The sequence below is a fragment of the Desmodus rotundus genome, chromosome 8 (genome assembly GCF_022682495.2).
Source record: "Desmodus rotundus isolate HL8 chromosome 8, HLdesRot8A.1, whole genome shotgun sequence".
Classification (NCBI taxonomy): Eukaryota; Metazoa; Chordata; class Mammalia; order Chiroptera; family Phyllostomidae; genus Desmodus; species Desmodus rotundus.
The window spans coordinates 124,235,612-124,254,812 of record NC_071394.1 but is presented as its reverse complement, the minus strand read 5'-3'; the positions used below and the strand labels follow the sequence as shown (position 1 = coordinate 124,254,812).

Here is a 19,201-nt window from a genome sequence, read left to right as displayed (position 1 = left end):
GGGGCCACCATGAACAGTAGACTCTAGTTGTTTTCTTCGGAGCACTCGCGCTCGCACCCTCGCAAGTCTTACAGATGTAGTGCCTCTTCTTGTACATTAGTTTTTTTAATTTTTGTACTTAGAGCTCTCAGGCTCAGGTCTGCACACCGTGCTCCCCAAGACTCAGAGTTCAGGGCAGAGATGTCAGGGCCCACTGCAGGAGAGGGCAAAGGAAGCTCCCAGGGGTGTCCGACCTTTTGGCGTCTCTGCACCACACTGGAAGAAAAAGAGTTGTCTTGGGCCACACATTAAATATTTGTGCGACACGTAATCGCAAAAAAATCTTATAATGTTTTAAGTAAATTTATGATTTTGTGTTGGGCCCTATTCACAGGCATCTTGGGCTGCATGTAGCCCGCGGCCGCAGGCTGGACACCCCTGCCTAGACTATCTTTAAGTAGAAGAGTTGCTCTGCTTACATGTTTTTCGGAAGGTTTGGTGGGAAAAAGTATACTACTGCTTACTAAAAGGCTTAGGCCAACAGCATAGAAATCTAGCTGCTGGAAAATAAATTTCTCCTGTCCCCGTCAGCATCGTTACGGCTCAGCTGCACTGTCGACCTTGCGTGGTGAGTGAGCATCAGCGTGGCGTGTGATTCAACAAAGAGTGTGGGAACGGGAGGAGTCGGGTCACAGCCCTCGAGCTCACTTGCAGTCGCAGCCACCTGAACTTCACTGGTTCCCGAGCCTGTCCCCCTGCATCGTCTCCTCACCGTTCAATACCTAACTTTCACCGGCCAGCCCATGGGCTCCCAATGGGATGTGTGAAGAGCCCCATATCCCAGCTCATAGCCGGGACACAGGTGTTACTAAGTGGGACATTTAACATCAAGTCCAGATGAAGCTGTCATTTCTAACAAGTGTTCAATAGATGGACAACTCAATACATGGCGTTGAGACAACTGACTTGCCACCTGGAAACGGAAACAAAGCTGGGTGACTACTTCAAGCCTCACACCAACTTAAATTCCAGAGGGATCGAAGATTTAAGTGTAATGATGAAACCATGAAATACTGGAAGAAAATACAGGTCAGTCATAGAGTGGGGAGACCTTTCTGAGCATGACGTAAAACTCCGAAACCATAAAGGATAAGATCAATGCATTTGCCTACATAAAATTAAACTTCTCCGTGGCCAAACTGTTTATTAACAAGGCCAAAAGATGTATCATAAATTTGGAGGAAAGTGCTAATTTCCTTGAAATGTACAAAGATATACAATATAAAATCTTGAAGAAATGAATAGGGAAGAAGAAAGACATATGGACAGCAAACTTGGGAAAAGATCATAGAGGAATACAAATCAAAAGCGATAAATCAATAGCATTCTTTACTTTCAGATTAACCAAGATTAAAATATCTGAATAGGCAATCCCACAAGCTCTTGGTTGGAATGTGAACTAGGTCTTGGGAGGACAATGTGGCTTTAATCTACCAAAATGTAAAGTGCATCCTTTGATCTGGCACTTCCGCAACTGGGTCTGGTCATGTAGACACTGTCACTCAGGTCCCTAAACACACATGTGCAAGAATAGTCACAAGAGATGTATTAGCAATAGCACACAGTGCAAACCAAGTGAATGCCACCAACTACGTGGAAAACGACGAGGCAGATGCTAGGTACTAACACTTGGAAAGATGGTCCAGGTATCTTGTTAAAAGCAAAAAACCACCTTTGTGCAAAACTCTCATGGTGTAAATGTGCTCGTGTCTATTTAGAACACTGCTGGAAGGCTATATAACAAGTATCAAAAGTGGTTATTCTAGGGAGTTGGGACCAAGTTGGGGGATTTCTTTTCTTTCCACTCGAATCTTTCAGTATTTTTTAAACCATGAGCTTGAATGATTGCTTAGTGCAAAATCGAAAGACCACACCTGCACATGTAAATAGAACAGCATGAGGATGGAAAGAGAGGGGAGACGTGAGAAGCAGAGACGGGGGACGCCTGCTGGAATGCTCTGGACACCCATAGGCTCAGCGGTCTCTTCCATGTTCGGGGCCTGGAAAACACTGGAGGCTGTGGGGCCTGGTGTGTAGGCTCAGTTGAAGCCTGGATTTCTGGTCCTGTGGTGCAGCACCCCAACCTCTCAGGGGCTCCCAGCACTGACCGGGCCCCACTGTGGTCCACCAAGGGCAGGGCTAGTATGTTTATGTGACCTGTGGCCTTGACGGGTAGGTGCAGATTTTGCAGGGTATCCCCAGGGTTGATCTGGGACTTCAGTTCACTCCTGTATACAAAGCCGGCAGCAGACACCCCACTGTGCCGATCAGCAGAACTGCTTGGCTGGAAGTTATTTCTCAAAGATGCAAGTTACTTCGGCTAGGCTTTGTTTTTCTGCAAGATGTTTCACAGATTCCTAAGGAAGGCCTGACGCAGTGTCTCCCGTGTAAGAGACCGCCAGCAGTTTACTGATCGAGCACTGGGCTAAGCTACACAAGGAGTCTTTTCCCCCTTGGCTGTTTTATTTCAGGATTCTAGAATGAGTCTAGGTTTGTGGGGAAAGGGTCATCTTTCTCAGTAGGGTTTTTACCCTGACCAATGTTTGATTCAGCACCTAACTTTATAGACAGCAGTGACTTAACCCGTTGAGAAAAAAACAGTGCTTTTGGAGTATCAGAGGCAGGGGCAGAGATGCTGACTGTCACCTATTTAGAATAAAAATCTTTGTAGAAAGAATCAGTGTATGAAACTACTTTGTATGAGGGCTAAAAAGAGACCTCCGGTTACCAACCCCACTGGGGACTGTTGATACGTGAAAAAACCCAAGGAGAGGCGGATGAGCTGATCTGAATCCCACTCAAACACTGGGTGAGAGGTCAGGCCGCCTGCCAATCTTTTTGATCAGTCAGTTCTCCCAACCAAGCCTACCACCCTGAGCTGTGGCTGCCAAGTCTGAATCACCCCACAAACCCCTGCAACTTGTTAATAAATGGGGAGTCAAAGTTCTGAGAAAAATGACATTATCAGAAACATTCTGGGCAATTGAAAAGTGACAAGCATTACCAAGTTTGGAGTCAACCTGTACTAATGTAATCCATTCCTTTCAAATGTAGGATTGCTGTGCCTCTTGGCTGTTCCCAGAAAATAGGTGAAAAAATCCAAGGAAAAAGAGAGAACAGATTTGAATCAGACAATTTGCATAAGAGAATCTTTTGGATTAAAACATCAATGTATGGACATCTTTTAAGACCTAAATCCTTCTTTAAGGCTGAAGGACTGCTAGAAAGGTCTCATTTGTTATGGGTGTCTCCAAAGCAAGTTTCTTTCGGGAATCGGTCACTGGAATAGTCTGAAGCCAAATGGCTCAGCTGGCTGAGCAGGAGGAAGCGAAGGAGCAGTGGGGACAGGGGAGGTCTGAGGGGTAGCTGGTCCAGGCCTGTGCTGCGCTGAAACACTGGTACAGCTATTCCCCCAAATCCCAGGGCTGAAGACAGAAGTGAGTGGCCCGAGGGAAGCCCAGCTGGGGCAGAGTTACAGCATGGCCAGTCTGTGGGAGTGGGGGTGGGTCCTGCGAGGTTAGGGGCGATCTTCTGATCTCAGAGCTACCGCCAATCTACTGACACTGGTGGACAAGCCAGAAATGGCATGCTCATCTGGGACAGGGGCTTGGGGAGCCCAGTGCCGCTGGGACAGCACCTGCCGCAAGGAACCATGTCTGGGCAGAAGTGTGTTCCCCCAGCCTGTGGGGTCGGGGCTGCTGTGTTGGATCGGGGTGCAGCGAGCTGCCTCGGCTTGTTCAGCCTTGGAGGGGAGAGAGAAAGGAAAAGTGAGAATTTGGTTAGGAGATACTGAAGAAGGAAACTCGCTAAAGAATTTCCTGCTTACAATTTAAAATGTAGCCTCATTTTTCTTTTTAACAGAACAGAGCTGTTGTGATAAAATGCAACATAAGCAAGAACATTGAAAACACTCTTTTATATTAGTAGCCCAAAGCTGCAAGACTCTACGAATGTTTAAATAAAATTGAATAAATATACATACACTTGGTATGGGAATGACCTGCCTCTGGTCACCCTGAGGAAAAAGAAAAAAAAAAATCATTGTGAGGTTTGAAGAGAAGTGAACACATACTCAAAAGAAACTTCCAAGCACCGCAGAGTGTAGAGCAGGCATCCGATTGCCCATCCTCTGCACCTGGGTGGTGTTTAACGGAGAGGCGGAACCCGAGGGTTTCCTGCAGCTGGGGCTCCACTCGCCTCCCGGACACCCGGCCCTGACACAGCGGGCTGGGCTCCTGAGGCTCACTGACCATCTTGCTTATGTGAACCATGCCTCCCTGACTCCCAGGATTAAATCCTTAATTGGAAATTAAAAACGAAAACCCATACTTTACTTTGATCCATGACTCCTTCTACTAACTGGCTTGTTTGTTCTTTCAAGCAAGTTTTCCCCTGAGAAGACTAAGCCTTAGGTCTATACTAAAGGCAGGGAGAGGAAGACAAGTTCATCAGATTACGAGGAACACCCCGGTTTCTACTGGTCCTCTTCTAGGGAGGACTGGGCAGAGGGGACAAGGCAAGGTACAAGAAGTGCCCTCCGAGGCCACAGACCCGGGACAGCTTTCCTGTTGAGGAGAATGGAACCTGTATTCACAGACACTGTCAGGACAATTCAGGTCCCAAGGAAGACCCTCCACCACTTCCTCAACGGAGAATGCCAGCCACTCCCAACATGGCTGAGGAGAACGCTTCATTTCAGCATCACGAAAAATGCTCACAAAAGCACCGGTTTATCTCCATTGAGCATGCCCACTTTTTGTGCTTCTTTTTCTTTTTCAGATGGTGGGATGGGGGGGGGGGGGGAAGACAGCAGCATCACGGCTCCTGGTGAGGGGGTCCCCTCATGGTCTCCCACACTGAGCAATTTGTGAAAGTGTAACCATCTTTTATTAAGAGAGGTTGGGTGACAGGGTTCTCCCAGGAAGGGGCCAAACCTGACTGTCCCTAGTGTTAGGGGGTCAGAACCTTTCTGAGCTCTGCTCCCACTCTAAGAGCCATTTAGCCACTTCCTGATCGTCTCCAGACCTGGTCTTCACCTCTGTGGTGTAGCAGCAACGTACTGTTTGCTCTTGAGATAGTCGTGATGGCTCTTGGCATTTCCGGGACACTGGGGGCTTGCCTTAAGGATTTTACACTGCCTTTCGCCATTATTCAAGGCAGAGCTGGGCTCCTCTTCAACACGTTGGTGCGATCAAATCCAATCCCAGTTTTTAAGAACATACACAGAGAAGTTCATTTCTGAAGCTCTTAAATAATATTATTCCCAGCACCGGGACCTGGGAGCAGGTCACTGCTCTTGCTGGGGGAGATTTTAACCAGAAGCTCACAAAGCCTCATGAACTCAGTCACTGTGGAGTGGGGTTGAGTGAAGCCCAGCATCACTGACGTTCTGGGCCTGATGATCTTTGCCATGGGGGCTGTCTTGGATATTGTAGGATGTTTGACAGCATCCCTGGCCTCTACCCACTAGATGCCGGGAGAACCTCTAGTAGAGACAATCAAAAACGTCCCCAACATTGTTCCCTAGGGGGTAAAATCACTTCCAGTTGGGAACACTGCGGTATTGGGAGACGGTATACAGTGCGTCCCCCAGCCTCAATGTGTACACCTTCAACAAGATGAGCGTGTCAGTGATGACAGAGACAACAGTAACACCTGGAGGGCTTGGCAAATGCAGACAATGACCAAAGATGCTACGCTAGAGAGATATTTGGGCTTGAAAATTCCCCTGTTGGTCACATGTATGTATGTGTGTGTGCACTTTGTCCTCCTCCTTGGAAGAGCTCCTGCGCCTCTGCCACTGGGGCCTCCTACGTGCTGGCAAATTCTAGCCTCTCGCCACCGGCTGCAGACACTTACTTTGGGCCCCTGGCCTGCAGGTCCAGGGTGTATTGGGACAGTGGCAAGGGCTGCCACCTCAGAGACCATCTGTTGCATTCTGCCCACAGCCTCCCCCACTCCTCTGATACGCTGAGTTCCAAGAAGCAGGGAGAGCTGGGGAGTCAGCAGAAGAGCTAGGCCTAGAATCTGCTTCCACATCTAATGGACCTCGGCTGGTGTCCCAGGTGTCCTGATTGAGCTGAGAGCAAAGGGCAGAGGGCCCTCCTCTGGGAATTAGCTGGTCCACGTTGACATGGGCTCTTTCCATGGGGTCTGGTCTCCCAGACTGAATACAGTTGAGTGTTATGCCAATGATGCGTTACTCAGTTACTGTACCTCATTCTTTAAAAAGGCATTTTGACAACCGTCAACTGAAGGAAGTCCATGAATGAACACTAAATCCAGGGGAGCTCAGCTGGAGAACTAACTGCCTAGGAAGGCCTTTCCTCGCTGACACACTCAGCTGACTCCTTCAGGGAATAGTCCATGGATGCGACTCCACTTCCCCAGGTCATTTCGTCTACGCAGAAACGATTGTAAAGCAGTGACTCTTCTCTTCCTTTATCCTCTACAGGCCTAGGACACAAGCTAAGCTCCCTTCACTAATGGCGATTTTCTACAGCAATGATTTTTAAATCGGTGGGGGGTGGGGTGGGTGGGGCGCGGATTATGAGTGTACTGCCCCCCCAATTTCTCAGCTATTCTTAGACATTTTTCTTCTACATAAATGTGAAGTCTCCCTATCCAGAAACACAGCATGTTTCTTCATAAATAAGAGCTACCATCTTGAAACTTTTTAATAATTCTAATTTTTGGTAGTGTTTTGGGGTTTTCTATGTAAGTAATCATGTCATCTGCAAATAATACTAATTTTGCATCTTTCCCATATTTGAACCAATTGTTTTATTTTCTTATTACATCAGCCAGAAACTGCCAATGATTTTCCTATGTTGGTTACTGTTTATTTTTAGAAAATAGCTTTTTATCATGTTTAAATACTTTTCTTCTAGTTATTTGGCTGTACTATTGATTGGTACATAAAGGTTTATGGCTGTTATATACTTCACATATGAGAGCTTTTATCATCATAAAATGTCCCTTTTTCTCTGTTTAATGCTTTTGGCCTTAAATTCTGTTTTGGCCGATATTAACATTGCCACTTTTGCTTTTTAGTTGATCTGCCCTGTACATTTTGCCCATCTTTTTATTTTCCACCTTAAAATAATCACAGCAGGTCGAAAACTATTAGTCACCTACTCTAACAGTCATTAGCACAGCTCACCAAACAATTCCAGTTTTCTTTGTGCGTGCAAGGTAGGGTTACATTTTTATGTCCTTTGAATTGCCTCAGTCAATAAAATGTAAGCTGAAACAAGGTATGTTACGTCTTTTTTTTTAATAAAGAAATGGCATAACAACCATTGATTATATCCTGTTACATAGTTAAGGTAATCGGCCATGGTGACATGAGCAGTAACTGCTACGGTCAGGACACAAGCTGAGCCCCACATGCTTAGCTGCCACGTTATTCTGTCTCAGTCCAGGGCTTGACCCGCAGGAACGAGGCACGTTACTTCTGAGTGAGAACTTCAAGGGCCAGTGTGACCACCACGTTCCCTCTTCCTGCTGTGACACATGGAAGCAGACATGGGGCCTTCCTTCGTCTAGGTGCATGAATGAATGAGGATAAGATGGAGTTACACAATCCACTAGTGATAGTGATTCGTCACACGAGGCTACTGAGCACATCAAATGTGGCTGGTCTGAGTTAAGATGCACTATAAACACACCAGATTTTGGAGAATTATAAGATGAAAAAGAATGTAAACTTTATCTCCTTTATAATTTTTTCTATTGATTACATGTTGAAATAATATTTTAGACATATTATATGAAATAAAATATATTGTTAAATTTATCTTAAAATATATAAAAATGGGGCTACTAGAAAAATTTAGATTCTATGTGGCTCACATTATACTTCTATTGAACTGTGCCACAGAGCAGAAGGTCCAGCCCACCCATGATAAACATGCAGCGTGAGTGAAAGATAAATTTTTTATTATTTTAAGCCTCAGGGCTTGGGGGGGTGTCACTGATGCGGCGTAACTGAACCCACAGGACTAGTAAGTATATCCACTCAGTAGTCACTCCTCCTTTCTCTTTTGTGAAAAGAGCTCTGGTTTTGTTTTCTAATTCTTTTTGCTAGTCTAAATTCTTCCCCTTTGGGGCCTCCCTTGCTGCTGCAGGGCAGCCATGTGACCAAGTTCTGGCCAATCAGACATAAGCAGAAGTCTCCTGGGGTTTTCTGTAAAAGCCATTACTTTCCATAAAAGGGACAGACATGGCTAGACGACCCCCCCTCTGTTTTTCCCTTCAATGTGGCTATGATGGCTGAAGCTTGTGACTTTGAGATAATAAACAACAAGCATGAGGATAAAGGCAAACACGCCAAGGATGGTGGAGCAGAAAGATGAAAAGACTGAGGAACAGAGAGAGTCTGGGTGTCTGATGATACCATCAGGAACCTGAACTAACCCCAGCACTGACCAATCTCAGGCTTTTTATCTGACAAAAATAGTCCCCTATTTGTTTAAGCTATTATCGGCATTTGTCAGTTTTCTTTTACTTGCTGCCAAAATCATTCCTATCTGATATAGGTACATTCTTGGAAACATACACAGCTGAATTTTTCAAGCCACAGAGCCCTGGTCTTTTGTTAGGAGAATTTGGTTTATTAAACTTGGTTTTATGCCTACTTTTTATTTAGGTTTACTCTTTATTATGTTACTTGTTCTTTTTCCCTTTCCTTAATTTGTATGGCTTGTTTACATTTCTGTTTATTTCCCCTTTCACTCTCTGTGAATTTTGAGGATCTATTTTCTTACTGTACTACTTGTTATATATAGTTTTACTACTAATAGTTATATTTACTCCTACATTTTCTATAATTATATTGTAACTGAACATCAATCTCACCCAGATTACTTTTGCCCCCTTTTCCGAATCACTGTGTGTCTGAAAATGTACATCTTTTTTCCTTAACAGATAAATGGTATCTTGATCACATAGAGATTTTTGGTTTGTAATTCTTTTTTCTCAGTAGCCTATAAATATTTTTCATAGCCTTCTGGCTTCCAGTGTTGCTGATGAAAAGTCTAGTATAATAATAATTACTATTACTATCATTAATTTAAATAATAACTTGTTCTGGTAGCTTGTAAGATTTTTCTCTATGCCTAAATTTCAGAATGTAGTCAGCATATATCTAGGCCTCGCTTGCCCCTACTAATCCTGATGTAGATTTGGAACCCTTTCAATCTGCAAATTCAAGTTTTTTTTCAGTGCAAGAAAAATGTCTTCTATTACTTTTTCTCCTTCTGGCGCTCCTATCATTTGCTCATCAGGTCTCCTGGATGTCCCTCCAACCCTCACCCACCTGCCGTCTCCGTGTTCCTGGTCCAAACTGTAAGATATTTCTTCCAGCTGCTCTTCCAGAACATTAGTTCAGTTCTCCGCAGTGACCATTCTCATTCTCCTTTTTCTTCGTTTGTTCTCTGAATTTTTATATTTAGACATCATGGGATATTTTTTGAAGTTACTTAAAAAAGTTAGTTTTGTATTTAGAATTCAGTTCCTGGAATATTTCCTGAGTTGTCATCTGTTAAAGTTCTCATCTCTCTCTTCTATCAGTCTTACCTCACTCAAGAGTCTCATATTCTAATTTTTCAACTTGGACTGAATGAGCGAGCACCTCAAGGCCCAGTAAGGAGTGATGTTTTCCTGGTCCAGCGGAGCCCAACCTGACAAACCACAGAGAGATGAGGGGAAGTCCCTGTACTGTGGGGCCCGTCCAGGGCACAAGAGCGGAAAGCAGTCCAGCTCACCAGCACAGCCGCTCCAAGTACTACACACTGCAAGTGGGCCCACAGGCTCCTGCTGGCTGGCCGACCTCGCAGGACTATACATTTCATGCCTTTGTTCTAGGATTCCATCGAGGCAAGCAGTTCCCTCTGCTGGGGGTCCCTGTTTCTCACTGAGGAATAGAGAGAATGCTTCCTGTGCCTGCTCTTTCCCTTGGAGGTGTCAGGAAAGCTGGAGGCCTTAATGCACTTCCCGGCTGTATTGTAGGCTCGCCTGCGTTCATTCAAAGAGGGATTTAAATGGTCAGGGCCATGTGCTCAGGCCCTCATCTCCCCAGAATTTCCTTCCTTACACTCACATGTCCTTTCCAAATAAAGTATTTTCTAACTACAAAAGTAATTTAAGCTTATTCCATGAAAATTGAAAAAAGAAAAAGGAGAAATAAATAAAACACAGAGGAGAAAATCATACATAGAATCCCACCAGTCTAACTTCTTCATATTTTGGCATATATCATTCTAGTGTTTTCTTTAAAAAAAGATTTTATTTATTTACTTTTTAGAGAGAGGGGAAGGGAGGAAGAAAGAGAGAGACAGAGCAATGTGTGAGAGATACATTGATCAGTTGCCTCTCACACGCCCCCAACTGGGGACCTGGCCCACAACCCAGGCACGTGCCCTGACTGGGAATTGAACTGGCAACATTTTGGTTCACAGGCCGGTACTCAATCCACTGAGCCACACTATCCAGGGCATCATTCTAGTCTTATAAATGCTTGTGTGTGTGTGTATGACTACATACATAATTATGAATATAGTCACCTACTATATTTTAGCCTTTTTCTCTGAAGTTATATATTGTGAACATTTCCCTATATTAGTAATATTTATGAGACATCATTTTTAACAGCTGCGTACTGTATGGTTACTCTGTAGGTCTTTTATTGCCTATTGTTCATCATGAGGTTGCTTACAGTTTTGCAATACTATAAAGTATTCTGGGTCATATTTTATTGTTAAATCTCTTTTAAAATATATTTTTAAAAGATTTTATTTATTTTTAGAGAGAGGGGAACGGAAGGAGAGAGAGGGAGAGAAACATCAATGTGCGGTTGCTTCTTGTGCGCCCCCTACTGGGGACCTGGGCCAAAACCCAGGCATGTGCCTTGACTGGGAATTGAACTGATGACCCTTTGGTTTGTAGGCTGGCACTCAATCCATTGGGCTACACCAGCCAAGGCTTATTGCTAAATCTTTACACATCCACAATTATGTCAGTAACGTGGAACTGCTTCGGGAAACAAATAGGCATATTTTTTAAGGTTTTAAGATCAGATCCCAAATTTTCCTCCAGGAAGTTGTAACCAATTAACATTCCTACCAATGACCAATTTATACCCTCTATCCTCCCTCTCACTACCCCCACACCAAACCCAAATATTATCTTTGATAATTTGATAATGGAAAAGGATCTCATTTAGCTTGTATTTGTATTGAACCAATTTTTATGTTTATTGACCAACTGTATTCCTTCTTTTGTGAAATGCCTGTTCATGACCTTCGCTCATTTTGTTTGGGACATAAAGACTTAGGGCTCTTGTGTCTTCAGTCTCGACTACCTTCATAATGAATAATCCCCTTTGCTTCCTTCAGTGATTTCTACCTGAATTAATATTGTAACCCATTTTCTTTTTGCTTATACTTGTGGGATGTCTTTTTGCTTATCCTTTTACTTTGAACTGTTCTGAGTTACTTTGTTTCAAATACGTCTGTAGGTAGCATGTAGGTAGAATGTTTGTTCTTTTTCATCTGTTGTGACAATTGTCTTAAAATTTTTATTTGATACCTATAAAAGAATATATAACAAATGTTTGTTATTAAACAAGGTTAATCCATTTATATCTATTATTGGCTGTTTCCCCTTTTGCCTTTCCATTTCTTGGTCTGCTAGTGGTCCTTTAACTCTCTATTCATACATTCAACTTGCCAAGAATGTTATAAAAATGGGAAGTAACTCTTACAGCTCTCATCAAGTGTGATCTTTAGTTGCTACATGGGAATGGCTGATATCCTTTAACAAGAAAGATGACTTCACTGGTAATTTCAAATCTGTAAGTAAATGGCTGCACACATACTGTCATAGGCTCTTATTAAGGACACTAGTCCAGAATGTGACGGATGTGCAGCCGTAGCAGTTTTGCTGCGTGCACAGGTCCCCACCAGAACTGACCTTCGGTAGCCCGCCGTTCTCCTCCACCAGTGGCGGAAGCACACTGGGGCTGCTGGATGGCGGGGCCTCCACATTATAGTCGCGGAAGCAGCAGAAGAAGGAGCTGAGGATGCTGCGGCTCCTCTGCTTCTTTAAGCTGACGTTACACTGGGATGCTGGAAAGAGAAACACAGCGCACTGTGGCCAACTGCAGCATGTCCTCACAGTTGCCATGCAGTGCAAAAACGTGAACGTGCAGTCGCCACCCCCCACCGCCACTCCGGCCCCGGTACCAGGAGACCTACTCAGACAAGAAGAGAAGGGCCCCAGGAAGTTACTCTAAAGGACTGTTGTTATTCAACATGGGAATCCCAGAAGGCCAGCTGGTCGATGGAGGCCAGTCCTGCTGGCTGGACAGAATTCCTCTGGTCTCAGCCCAGTGGGGGCTGCTGGCTCGGTAAGTGACCCGTCCGTGGGGTCAGGCACCATCTGCATTCCTGAACCCAGCAGGGACAGTCTCTGCCGCTGCACTCAGCACTACTTCAAAACAAAGATCCTCTCAGGCACAAATCACACTTGACACTCTCTGAGAAGCATCTCTCTATTAAGGGTACCAAGAGGCACTTAGAAACGAGGTTCTTAGATACTCCTTGCTCACCGTGGAAATACCTAATTTCACGGGTTAAGAAGTAAGATGTGGAAGGGCACAAAGGAGCCCCCTTCCTCAGCTCTGATATTTGTCAAGAAACGGACAGGAGCCCAGACTCACAGAGCTCAGGGCTGAAAGCTTCCATTACACTTAAAACACAAACAGCAGGTGACGTGGGGCAGAGAATGTGTGCTCTGGCCGAGCGGGGCTGGCCAGGGCGAAGCGCATCTCCAGGGCACCCCGGGCAGTGTTGTGTCAGGGACTCATTCCCTGGCCTGGCCTGGCCTAAAGCTCCAGGGGGAGTGATGGAGCCTTTCTGTTACCCAGGACAAGCTGCCACAGGTCCGAAATAGAAGGCAAAGAGTACTGTAGATGAAAAACACCTGAGGGGGGCGATTGACAACTTGGAGAGGCAGGAGCATTCTGCCTGGGAATGCAGCCAGGGCTGTCCCACCACATACCACTTCTGGGTGGGTCAGAGAAGAGGCCACAGGCAAAGGGACCGTGCTTGGGGCTAATGGGAAAATCACCAATTAGGAAATGATTTAAGTCCCCATGATAATTGCTGGAATTTATCTCTCCCAAAAAGCAATTCTGGCACAATTTCTATTTTTGAACACTTGAGTGATTTGTACAGCACCTTCCCTCTCGAGAGATAACAAAACCTTTGCTGAAAGTCTTGGGGCAGGTATTCTAGCAAAGCAAATGCATTCAGGTAGAAATTCTGAAAAAGGCTAGAAAAGCTGTTTTGCCAGCAACTCCCCAGGCATGGATGGTTTCTAGCCTGCGTTTGGGCAAATGGCCCAGGAAGTATGAATTTAAGACCACTATTCACTAAAGATAAGCTTTAGAACCATAAATCCCTGGAAAAGCTGGCTGTTTTATCTGCCTCGTGCATCTCTGGGTGCAGGCCCCAGGGTACCATTTCAGGCCCCACATGCCAGGCCAGGCCACCAGCACCACCAGACACAGAGGCCGTCCCAGCAGCAGTGGTGGGAAGCAACCGTGACCACTGTTTACTGAGGGCCAGCCCTCTGAATTCCAGTACTTGACAACCCCCATCTCATGCAATTCTTACAGCTACCCAAGAAGATAGGTGTTACTGCTTCCACATCACTGCTGAGAATATACAAAGAGTAATTGCGAGTGCCCGGATGCAAACCCAGTGGGCCTGTTTCCAAGGCTGGGTGCTTTCTCCTTGTGCCATGCTGAAGGCAGTCTTGAAACAACTTAGGTCAGATTAAGGAGAGGAGGGAACAGGCCCAGTGGAGAGAAAACTACTGCAATATGCTCTCATTTAATACATGTGATTGGTTAAACTGTTTTGTTGTTACACTGGGTGTTTTAGTTTTTGTGCCACACACAAATCATTGAGTCAGAGCAGAGAACCCCCCCACAACAAACCTCTCTCTTTCCTGGCCGATTGCACCTTCCTCTGCAGAATGAGCTATTTGTTCCTGTCTCAGAGACACTGAGCAGATAATACCCAGGTTGGGCAGCAAGCGGCTCTGTGAAAAGCACTTTCCCAGATTCTATTTCCATCCTCGAATCATAGAAACCTCCCTATAACTAACTTATATGCTAAAAAAAATCCTAAACCCGCAGCCTGTGAGCTACTTATAATTTCTACCGTATGATTGATTACGTACTGTGTAGAGGCCATAAATAGACAGTGAGAGTCACTAAATGAGCTTGAGTCACTTGGGAGCCCATCAGTCCCTGGTGGGGAAATGGCACCTTACTCAGGTTCTCCCTTCTCTGTATGAAGAGGTGAAGCAGCCCAAGCACCTCATGTCCTTGGCTGTGGGAGGGGCCAGGCCTCACCCCACCCTCAGGGCTCATTTCTTCCTAAAGGGGCTCCAGGTGTGGACTGAATCCAACACCCCTACTGCTTCCCACCCCTCCCCGGCTGCTGACTCTCCTCCAGCTACAGTCTGGTAAAACGGTTTTGGTTGATACACGAAATTGAAGTCTATAGTTTAATGGATCAAATGTTTATATTGTAACATTAGATCAGAAAAGCTAGATAAATAATTGTGTATCTGACTTGATTAGAACTGTGCAAAACAAAAGAGATTATAAGTAAGAAAAGATGGGCAAAGATGTGTCTAAATGTTAACAATAATTGGCAGGTTATGGGTGCTCATATTTCTTCCCTTTACACTTTCCAAAGGTTTTATGGTAATCATGTATCACTCTAACAATGCGAGAGCAAATAATCTTGTTAAGCTCTCTTTCAGCAACTTTGTGATGCTCAGGAGAAACTATTGCCTACTTCTAAATATAATGTTCAGACTTCCTCCTACTCTTCTCCACTCCATGCCCGTGAAGCAAAAACCAGGCAACAGCGGTGTGGTTAAAAGCATCGCAGGAAGTAACCGGTGCTACTATCCCGGCCCACAGCCCCACCTGCACCCCGATCATCTCCAACCCACCAACTTCCAGACCAGCGGGGGCCCCATAGAAAGAAGGCACCAAGTAAGTGTCTTTCTTTCTTTTTTAAAAATATTGTATTTATTTATTTTCAGAGGGAGGGGAGCAGAGGAAGAAGGAGAGGGAGAGAAACATCGATGTGTGAGAGAAACATCAATCAGTTGCTTCTCACACACCCCCAACTGGGGACCTGGCCCACAACCCAGACATGTGCCCTAACCAGGAATCGAACCAGTGACCTTTCGGTTCGAAGGCCAGCACTCAATCCACTGAGCCACACCAGCCAGGGCGAAAGTGTCTTTCCCCAGCAGACTGCTCCCACAGGCGCCCTCATCTGGGGGCCCCACCAGATCCCTCACCCTTCCTGTACACACGAAGGCCGTCCTGCTGCTGCTTCGTTCTTAATCAGGACCGGGCCACTCACCAGCTCTGCTCAGTCCCTTTGAATGTCCCTACTGCTAACCTACATGTGAGAGAGGGCTCCCGGTGGCTCAGGTATCCAGGAACAAGGGCTATAGGAGGACTGTTCCAGTACAATATGAAAGAGAGTTTAACGCACACAGTCTTCCTGTTCCGTTGGTTGTGAGACTACTTTGGAGAAGGGTGGAGTAGCAACTTTGAACATCCGTCTACAACAGTACATGAGAGATCCTCCTTCTTTAGACTTGGGAAGAAAAAGTCATCGCAAAGCATTCCAAAGTTTTCTGCTGCTTTCCCCCATAACCTTCCCACTCCCGTCCATAGCCACACCCGCCCCCTCACTCCTGCTTTCCTCCCTGGCACACTCCTCAGCACAATGACATCCATCCCACCTCTCTCTCTTCCTGGCCTCACATCCCCACTTCTCAGAACCTTCCTGTTCTCCAGCAGCTGGTTCAAAGACCCCTCTCAGAGGAAGCCCATCCCAGCAGAAGTGGTTCGTTCCTTAGCCACTGCATCCCCACGTGGATGTGTGTGTGTCTGAGATATGTCTTCAGCTCATTCCTCGTCATTAAATTCCAGGCCACCAATGACCTCGTCTAAAACTCTACCCTTCTCCCTTTCATTAAGTTGTTGGTTTTGACGTCCTTAACAGCTCTTAACTCTGTCCACAGCAATCCCCTGTTCTCATCATGTCCCAGCTGAGGCCCTCATCATTCTGTCCCTGAACAACTGTAATAGCCGTTTGATTTGTTTTCTTGCTGATTTGGTACGCTATAATTAATGATTGACGTGACCCACCCCGGGAAAGCCCAACAAGTGAGTAGACTGTTTGGTCGTTATGAGCGTGGGCTCTGAAGTCAGCTTGCAGTAGTACAGGACCTAGGTCAAGTTATGGTATTTTGCCGTGTATAATGCACACCCACATTTTTGTGCGCATTACACATGGGATTATTAACCCATGGTATGTAATCATTATACCCATGTATAATGCACACCCTTATTTTTCCCTCAAAAATTTGGGTAACATGTGTATTACACACGGCAAAATACTGTGTGTGACTTGTTTGTGCTTCTGGTTGCTTCAGGTGAAGCGGGGACAATGAAGGTGCTCCTCTGTAGGCCTGTTGTGAGAATAAAAGGAGTTATTATAAAGCACTCAGAACAGCGTCCAGCCCTGGGCAAGCACTTCATAAACGTTAGCGCTTGTTATTATCATTAGTCTCTTAAAAGCTTTTGCTTTTTAAAGAAGTGGGGCTTCTGAAGGTAACTCCCAAATCAAAGGCTAGATTCTGTGGGTATACATTTTTTCCCTGGCTTCTCACAACTAAGGAGGCATAACTTATACTATAACAGACCTTGGTTACATAAACTGTAATTTAGAAAGCAAAAGTAGAAAAAAAACTGAAGTAATTCTACTAAATTGCTCTAAAAACTGGATGCAGGGAAGAGTTAAGGGCCCGAATGAGCTCTGCTGGGGGCTGCTACCTGCGTTCCCCTCACTCAGCTCGCCCTGGGGCTGCGCCTGGGCTCTCCCCTCTGCTGAGCACTGCGCCTGCCCAGTCTGCATCTGACCCAGGGCCTCCTTGCCCCAAGCTGTGCATCAAAAACGAGTGTTCTCCCATGTGCCCTGGAGCCACATGAGGACCAGGAAGGAGGCTGACAGACCCAGCACAGGTCCCTCCTGCAGGCTCCCCCATGGGGCCATGACATGCTGCCTTTTCCTCAGGCCTGTTGGAAAGACCTCCCCTTTTCCTCTGCCTTAGCCCTGCCCGTGAAGACAAGCCCCTGGCTGGTCCCAGTGGCTGCCTTTCTCTTCACACAGACGGCTGGGCCGTGGGCACAAACATCCCACAGGCTGAGAAAGGGAGATCGCCAGCAGGAGCAGACGCGGTCATCCGGAGACTTAACTTTCTCCATTTCTCAGAGCTGTTGGGCACGGGCCTCACCCCGGCCTCCAGTGACCTCCGACAACTTCAGGGAGAGTGTGACACTGAGGACAAAGAGGCACATAGCTATTTCCCTGGATACATGCTGGGAGCTAATGCTCCTGTCCAGGCCCTGGACCCCGTGTCACCATAACCCAGCAAGCAAAGACCCTGCTTCCCACTCATATGCATTCCCTCTCTTTCTCCTCCCAGGGCGGGGACTCCCATCCTCCAGCACAGCAAAGGAGGGGCCTAGAGAAGGCCTGTGAACGGGCAGCTCAAAGTGGAGGCACAGGTAGCTGCCTTCCTGAGCCCTTAATCCTAAAGGCAAATGGGAAATCTCCCAAATACCTCCTTGGTCTCTCGGAGACCAGGGCTGGCCCAGTAGCAAGAACCAGGGTCTTCAAAGCACCAGCTAGCGATGGGAAGCGTGGTAGACAGTTAACATTCTTGGCCATTCTGCCAGAATCCATTACTCATCTTTCTGGTAAAAGTGCCTCAATTTTCCTGCAGGGAACCACTCTCAGCCCACCAGCTTCCAGTCCATTACCAAGGTCTGCATAATCAGAGCCACGTGATTGGCTGAGGGATGTGCCTAACCTGGTCCAAGGAGAGTTGGTCCCAGGATTGATGCTTCAGCTGTTAGAAGTTGTTTTTGTTGTTTTTCTAAGCTGGGAGGCTGTAAGCCTGGAGCCCCTGGTGGCCATCTTTGCCACCGAGTGAAGAGCTCCTACTTGAGCATGAAGGCAAAACTGAAGAAAAGGGAGCTGAGACACGATGATGGTCAGATCTCTGACAACATCCTTTGAGGGCTTGGCTTCATGAAAATCAGCCCCTCCTGGAATTTTCAGTTGCATAAGAGAGTAAATCCGCTCTTTCTCTTAAGCCACTGTGAATTGGGGTGATGTTATCTGCAATGGGAAGGTTCATCCCTGAAACGGAAGCTCCTCGGCTAGGCAGAGTAGAAAGACCGACGCAGCACACAGGCCCCGTCCCTACTTCATGGTGCTCGGGTGTCCCGGGAGAGACGCCTGAACGAGCAATTCTGACACAGTCTGAGCTTTGTGACGGCCGGGCAGCGCCGGACTCCGCTGGAGCCCAAAGAAGGGCCACAGGCCAGATCAGGGGTGCGCTAGGGCGGCAGCAGTGCCTTTTTAGAAGAAGTGTCTTCTGAGCTGGACTGAGAGTTTCATACAGTTGTTGGAGGGTGCAGGGACGTGGGGAAACGGCAATGTGTAAAGGGTCTGATGTGAGAGAGAGCAAGCAATATTTGAGGGGCCAAAAGGAAGTGGCAAGGGCTGTAAGGCGGGGGTGACGAGTTTGGGTTTGATTCCATGAAAATGGGGAGTGACATGCTCAATGGTATGAATGCCACTGTCTCATTTCTGTACCTGGAAATGCTGACTTCACATTTTCAATTGTGACTAATGCAGGCTATCGATCGGCATCAAAGATTGTCAGGGCATTTGCAAATTAGACACGGGGACCACTTTGTATAAAGAGCCTAAACGGGGATTTCTTATTTAAAAATTGACTTTAAATACAAGTTCCATGGAAAGAAAATGAGCTTTGGAATTATACTTGGGTTCAAGTCCCAGCCCTGCCATTTGCTAGCCGGTGTGACTTCCTCTGACTAAGCCGCACTGGTAACACAGGCATCATTCGACCTATCCCGCAGGGCTCCCTGTGTGGATGCAGCACAAGCACGTGTGTTTGTATAAGAGAAAAACATCTACCAGTAGCTTGAAGCACAGCAACAGAAAATTAGGACTGGTTTCGA

General features: G+C 46.2%; 1 protein-coding gene across 3 annotated transcripts in view; it reads right to left on the bottom strand.

Annotated features, from left to right (window-relative positions):
* CTDSPL (CTD small phosphatase like) overlaps positions 1-19,201 on the bottom strand; it is a 115,536-nt gene that overhangs the window by 20,623 nt on the left and 75,712 nt on the right. For 2 of the 3 annotated variants that reach the window (XM_053929419.1, XM_045199716.2), the window contains exons 2-3: positions 12,013-12,167; positions 4,022-4,054 (exon numbers count right to left, since the gene is read on the bottom strand). In XM_053929419.1, coding sequence (XP_053785394.1) covers positions 4,022-4,054; positions 12,013-12,167 — 188 coding nt within the window. The remainder of the gene's footprint in view (positions 1-4,021; positions 4,055-12,012; positions 12,168-19,201) is intronic. The other variant, XM_053929420.1, reaches the window with a different exon arrangement.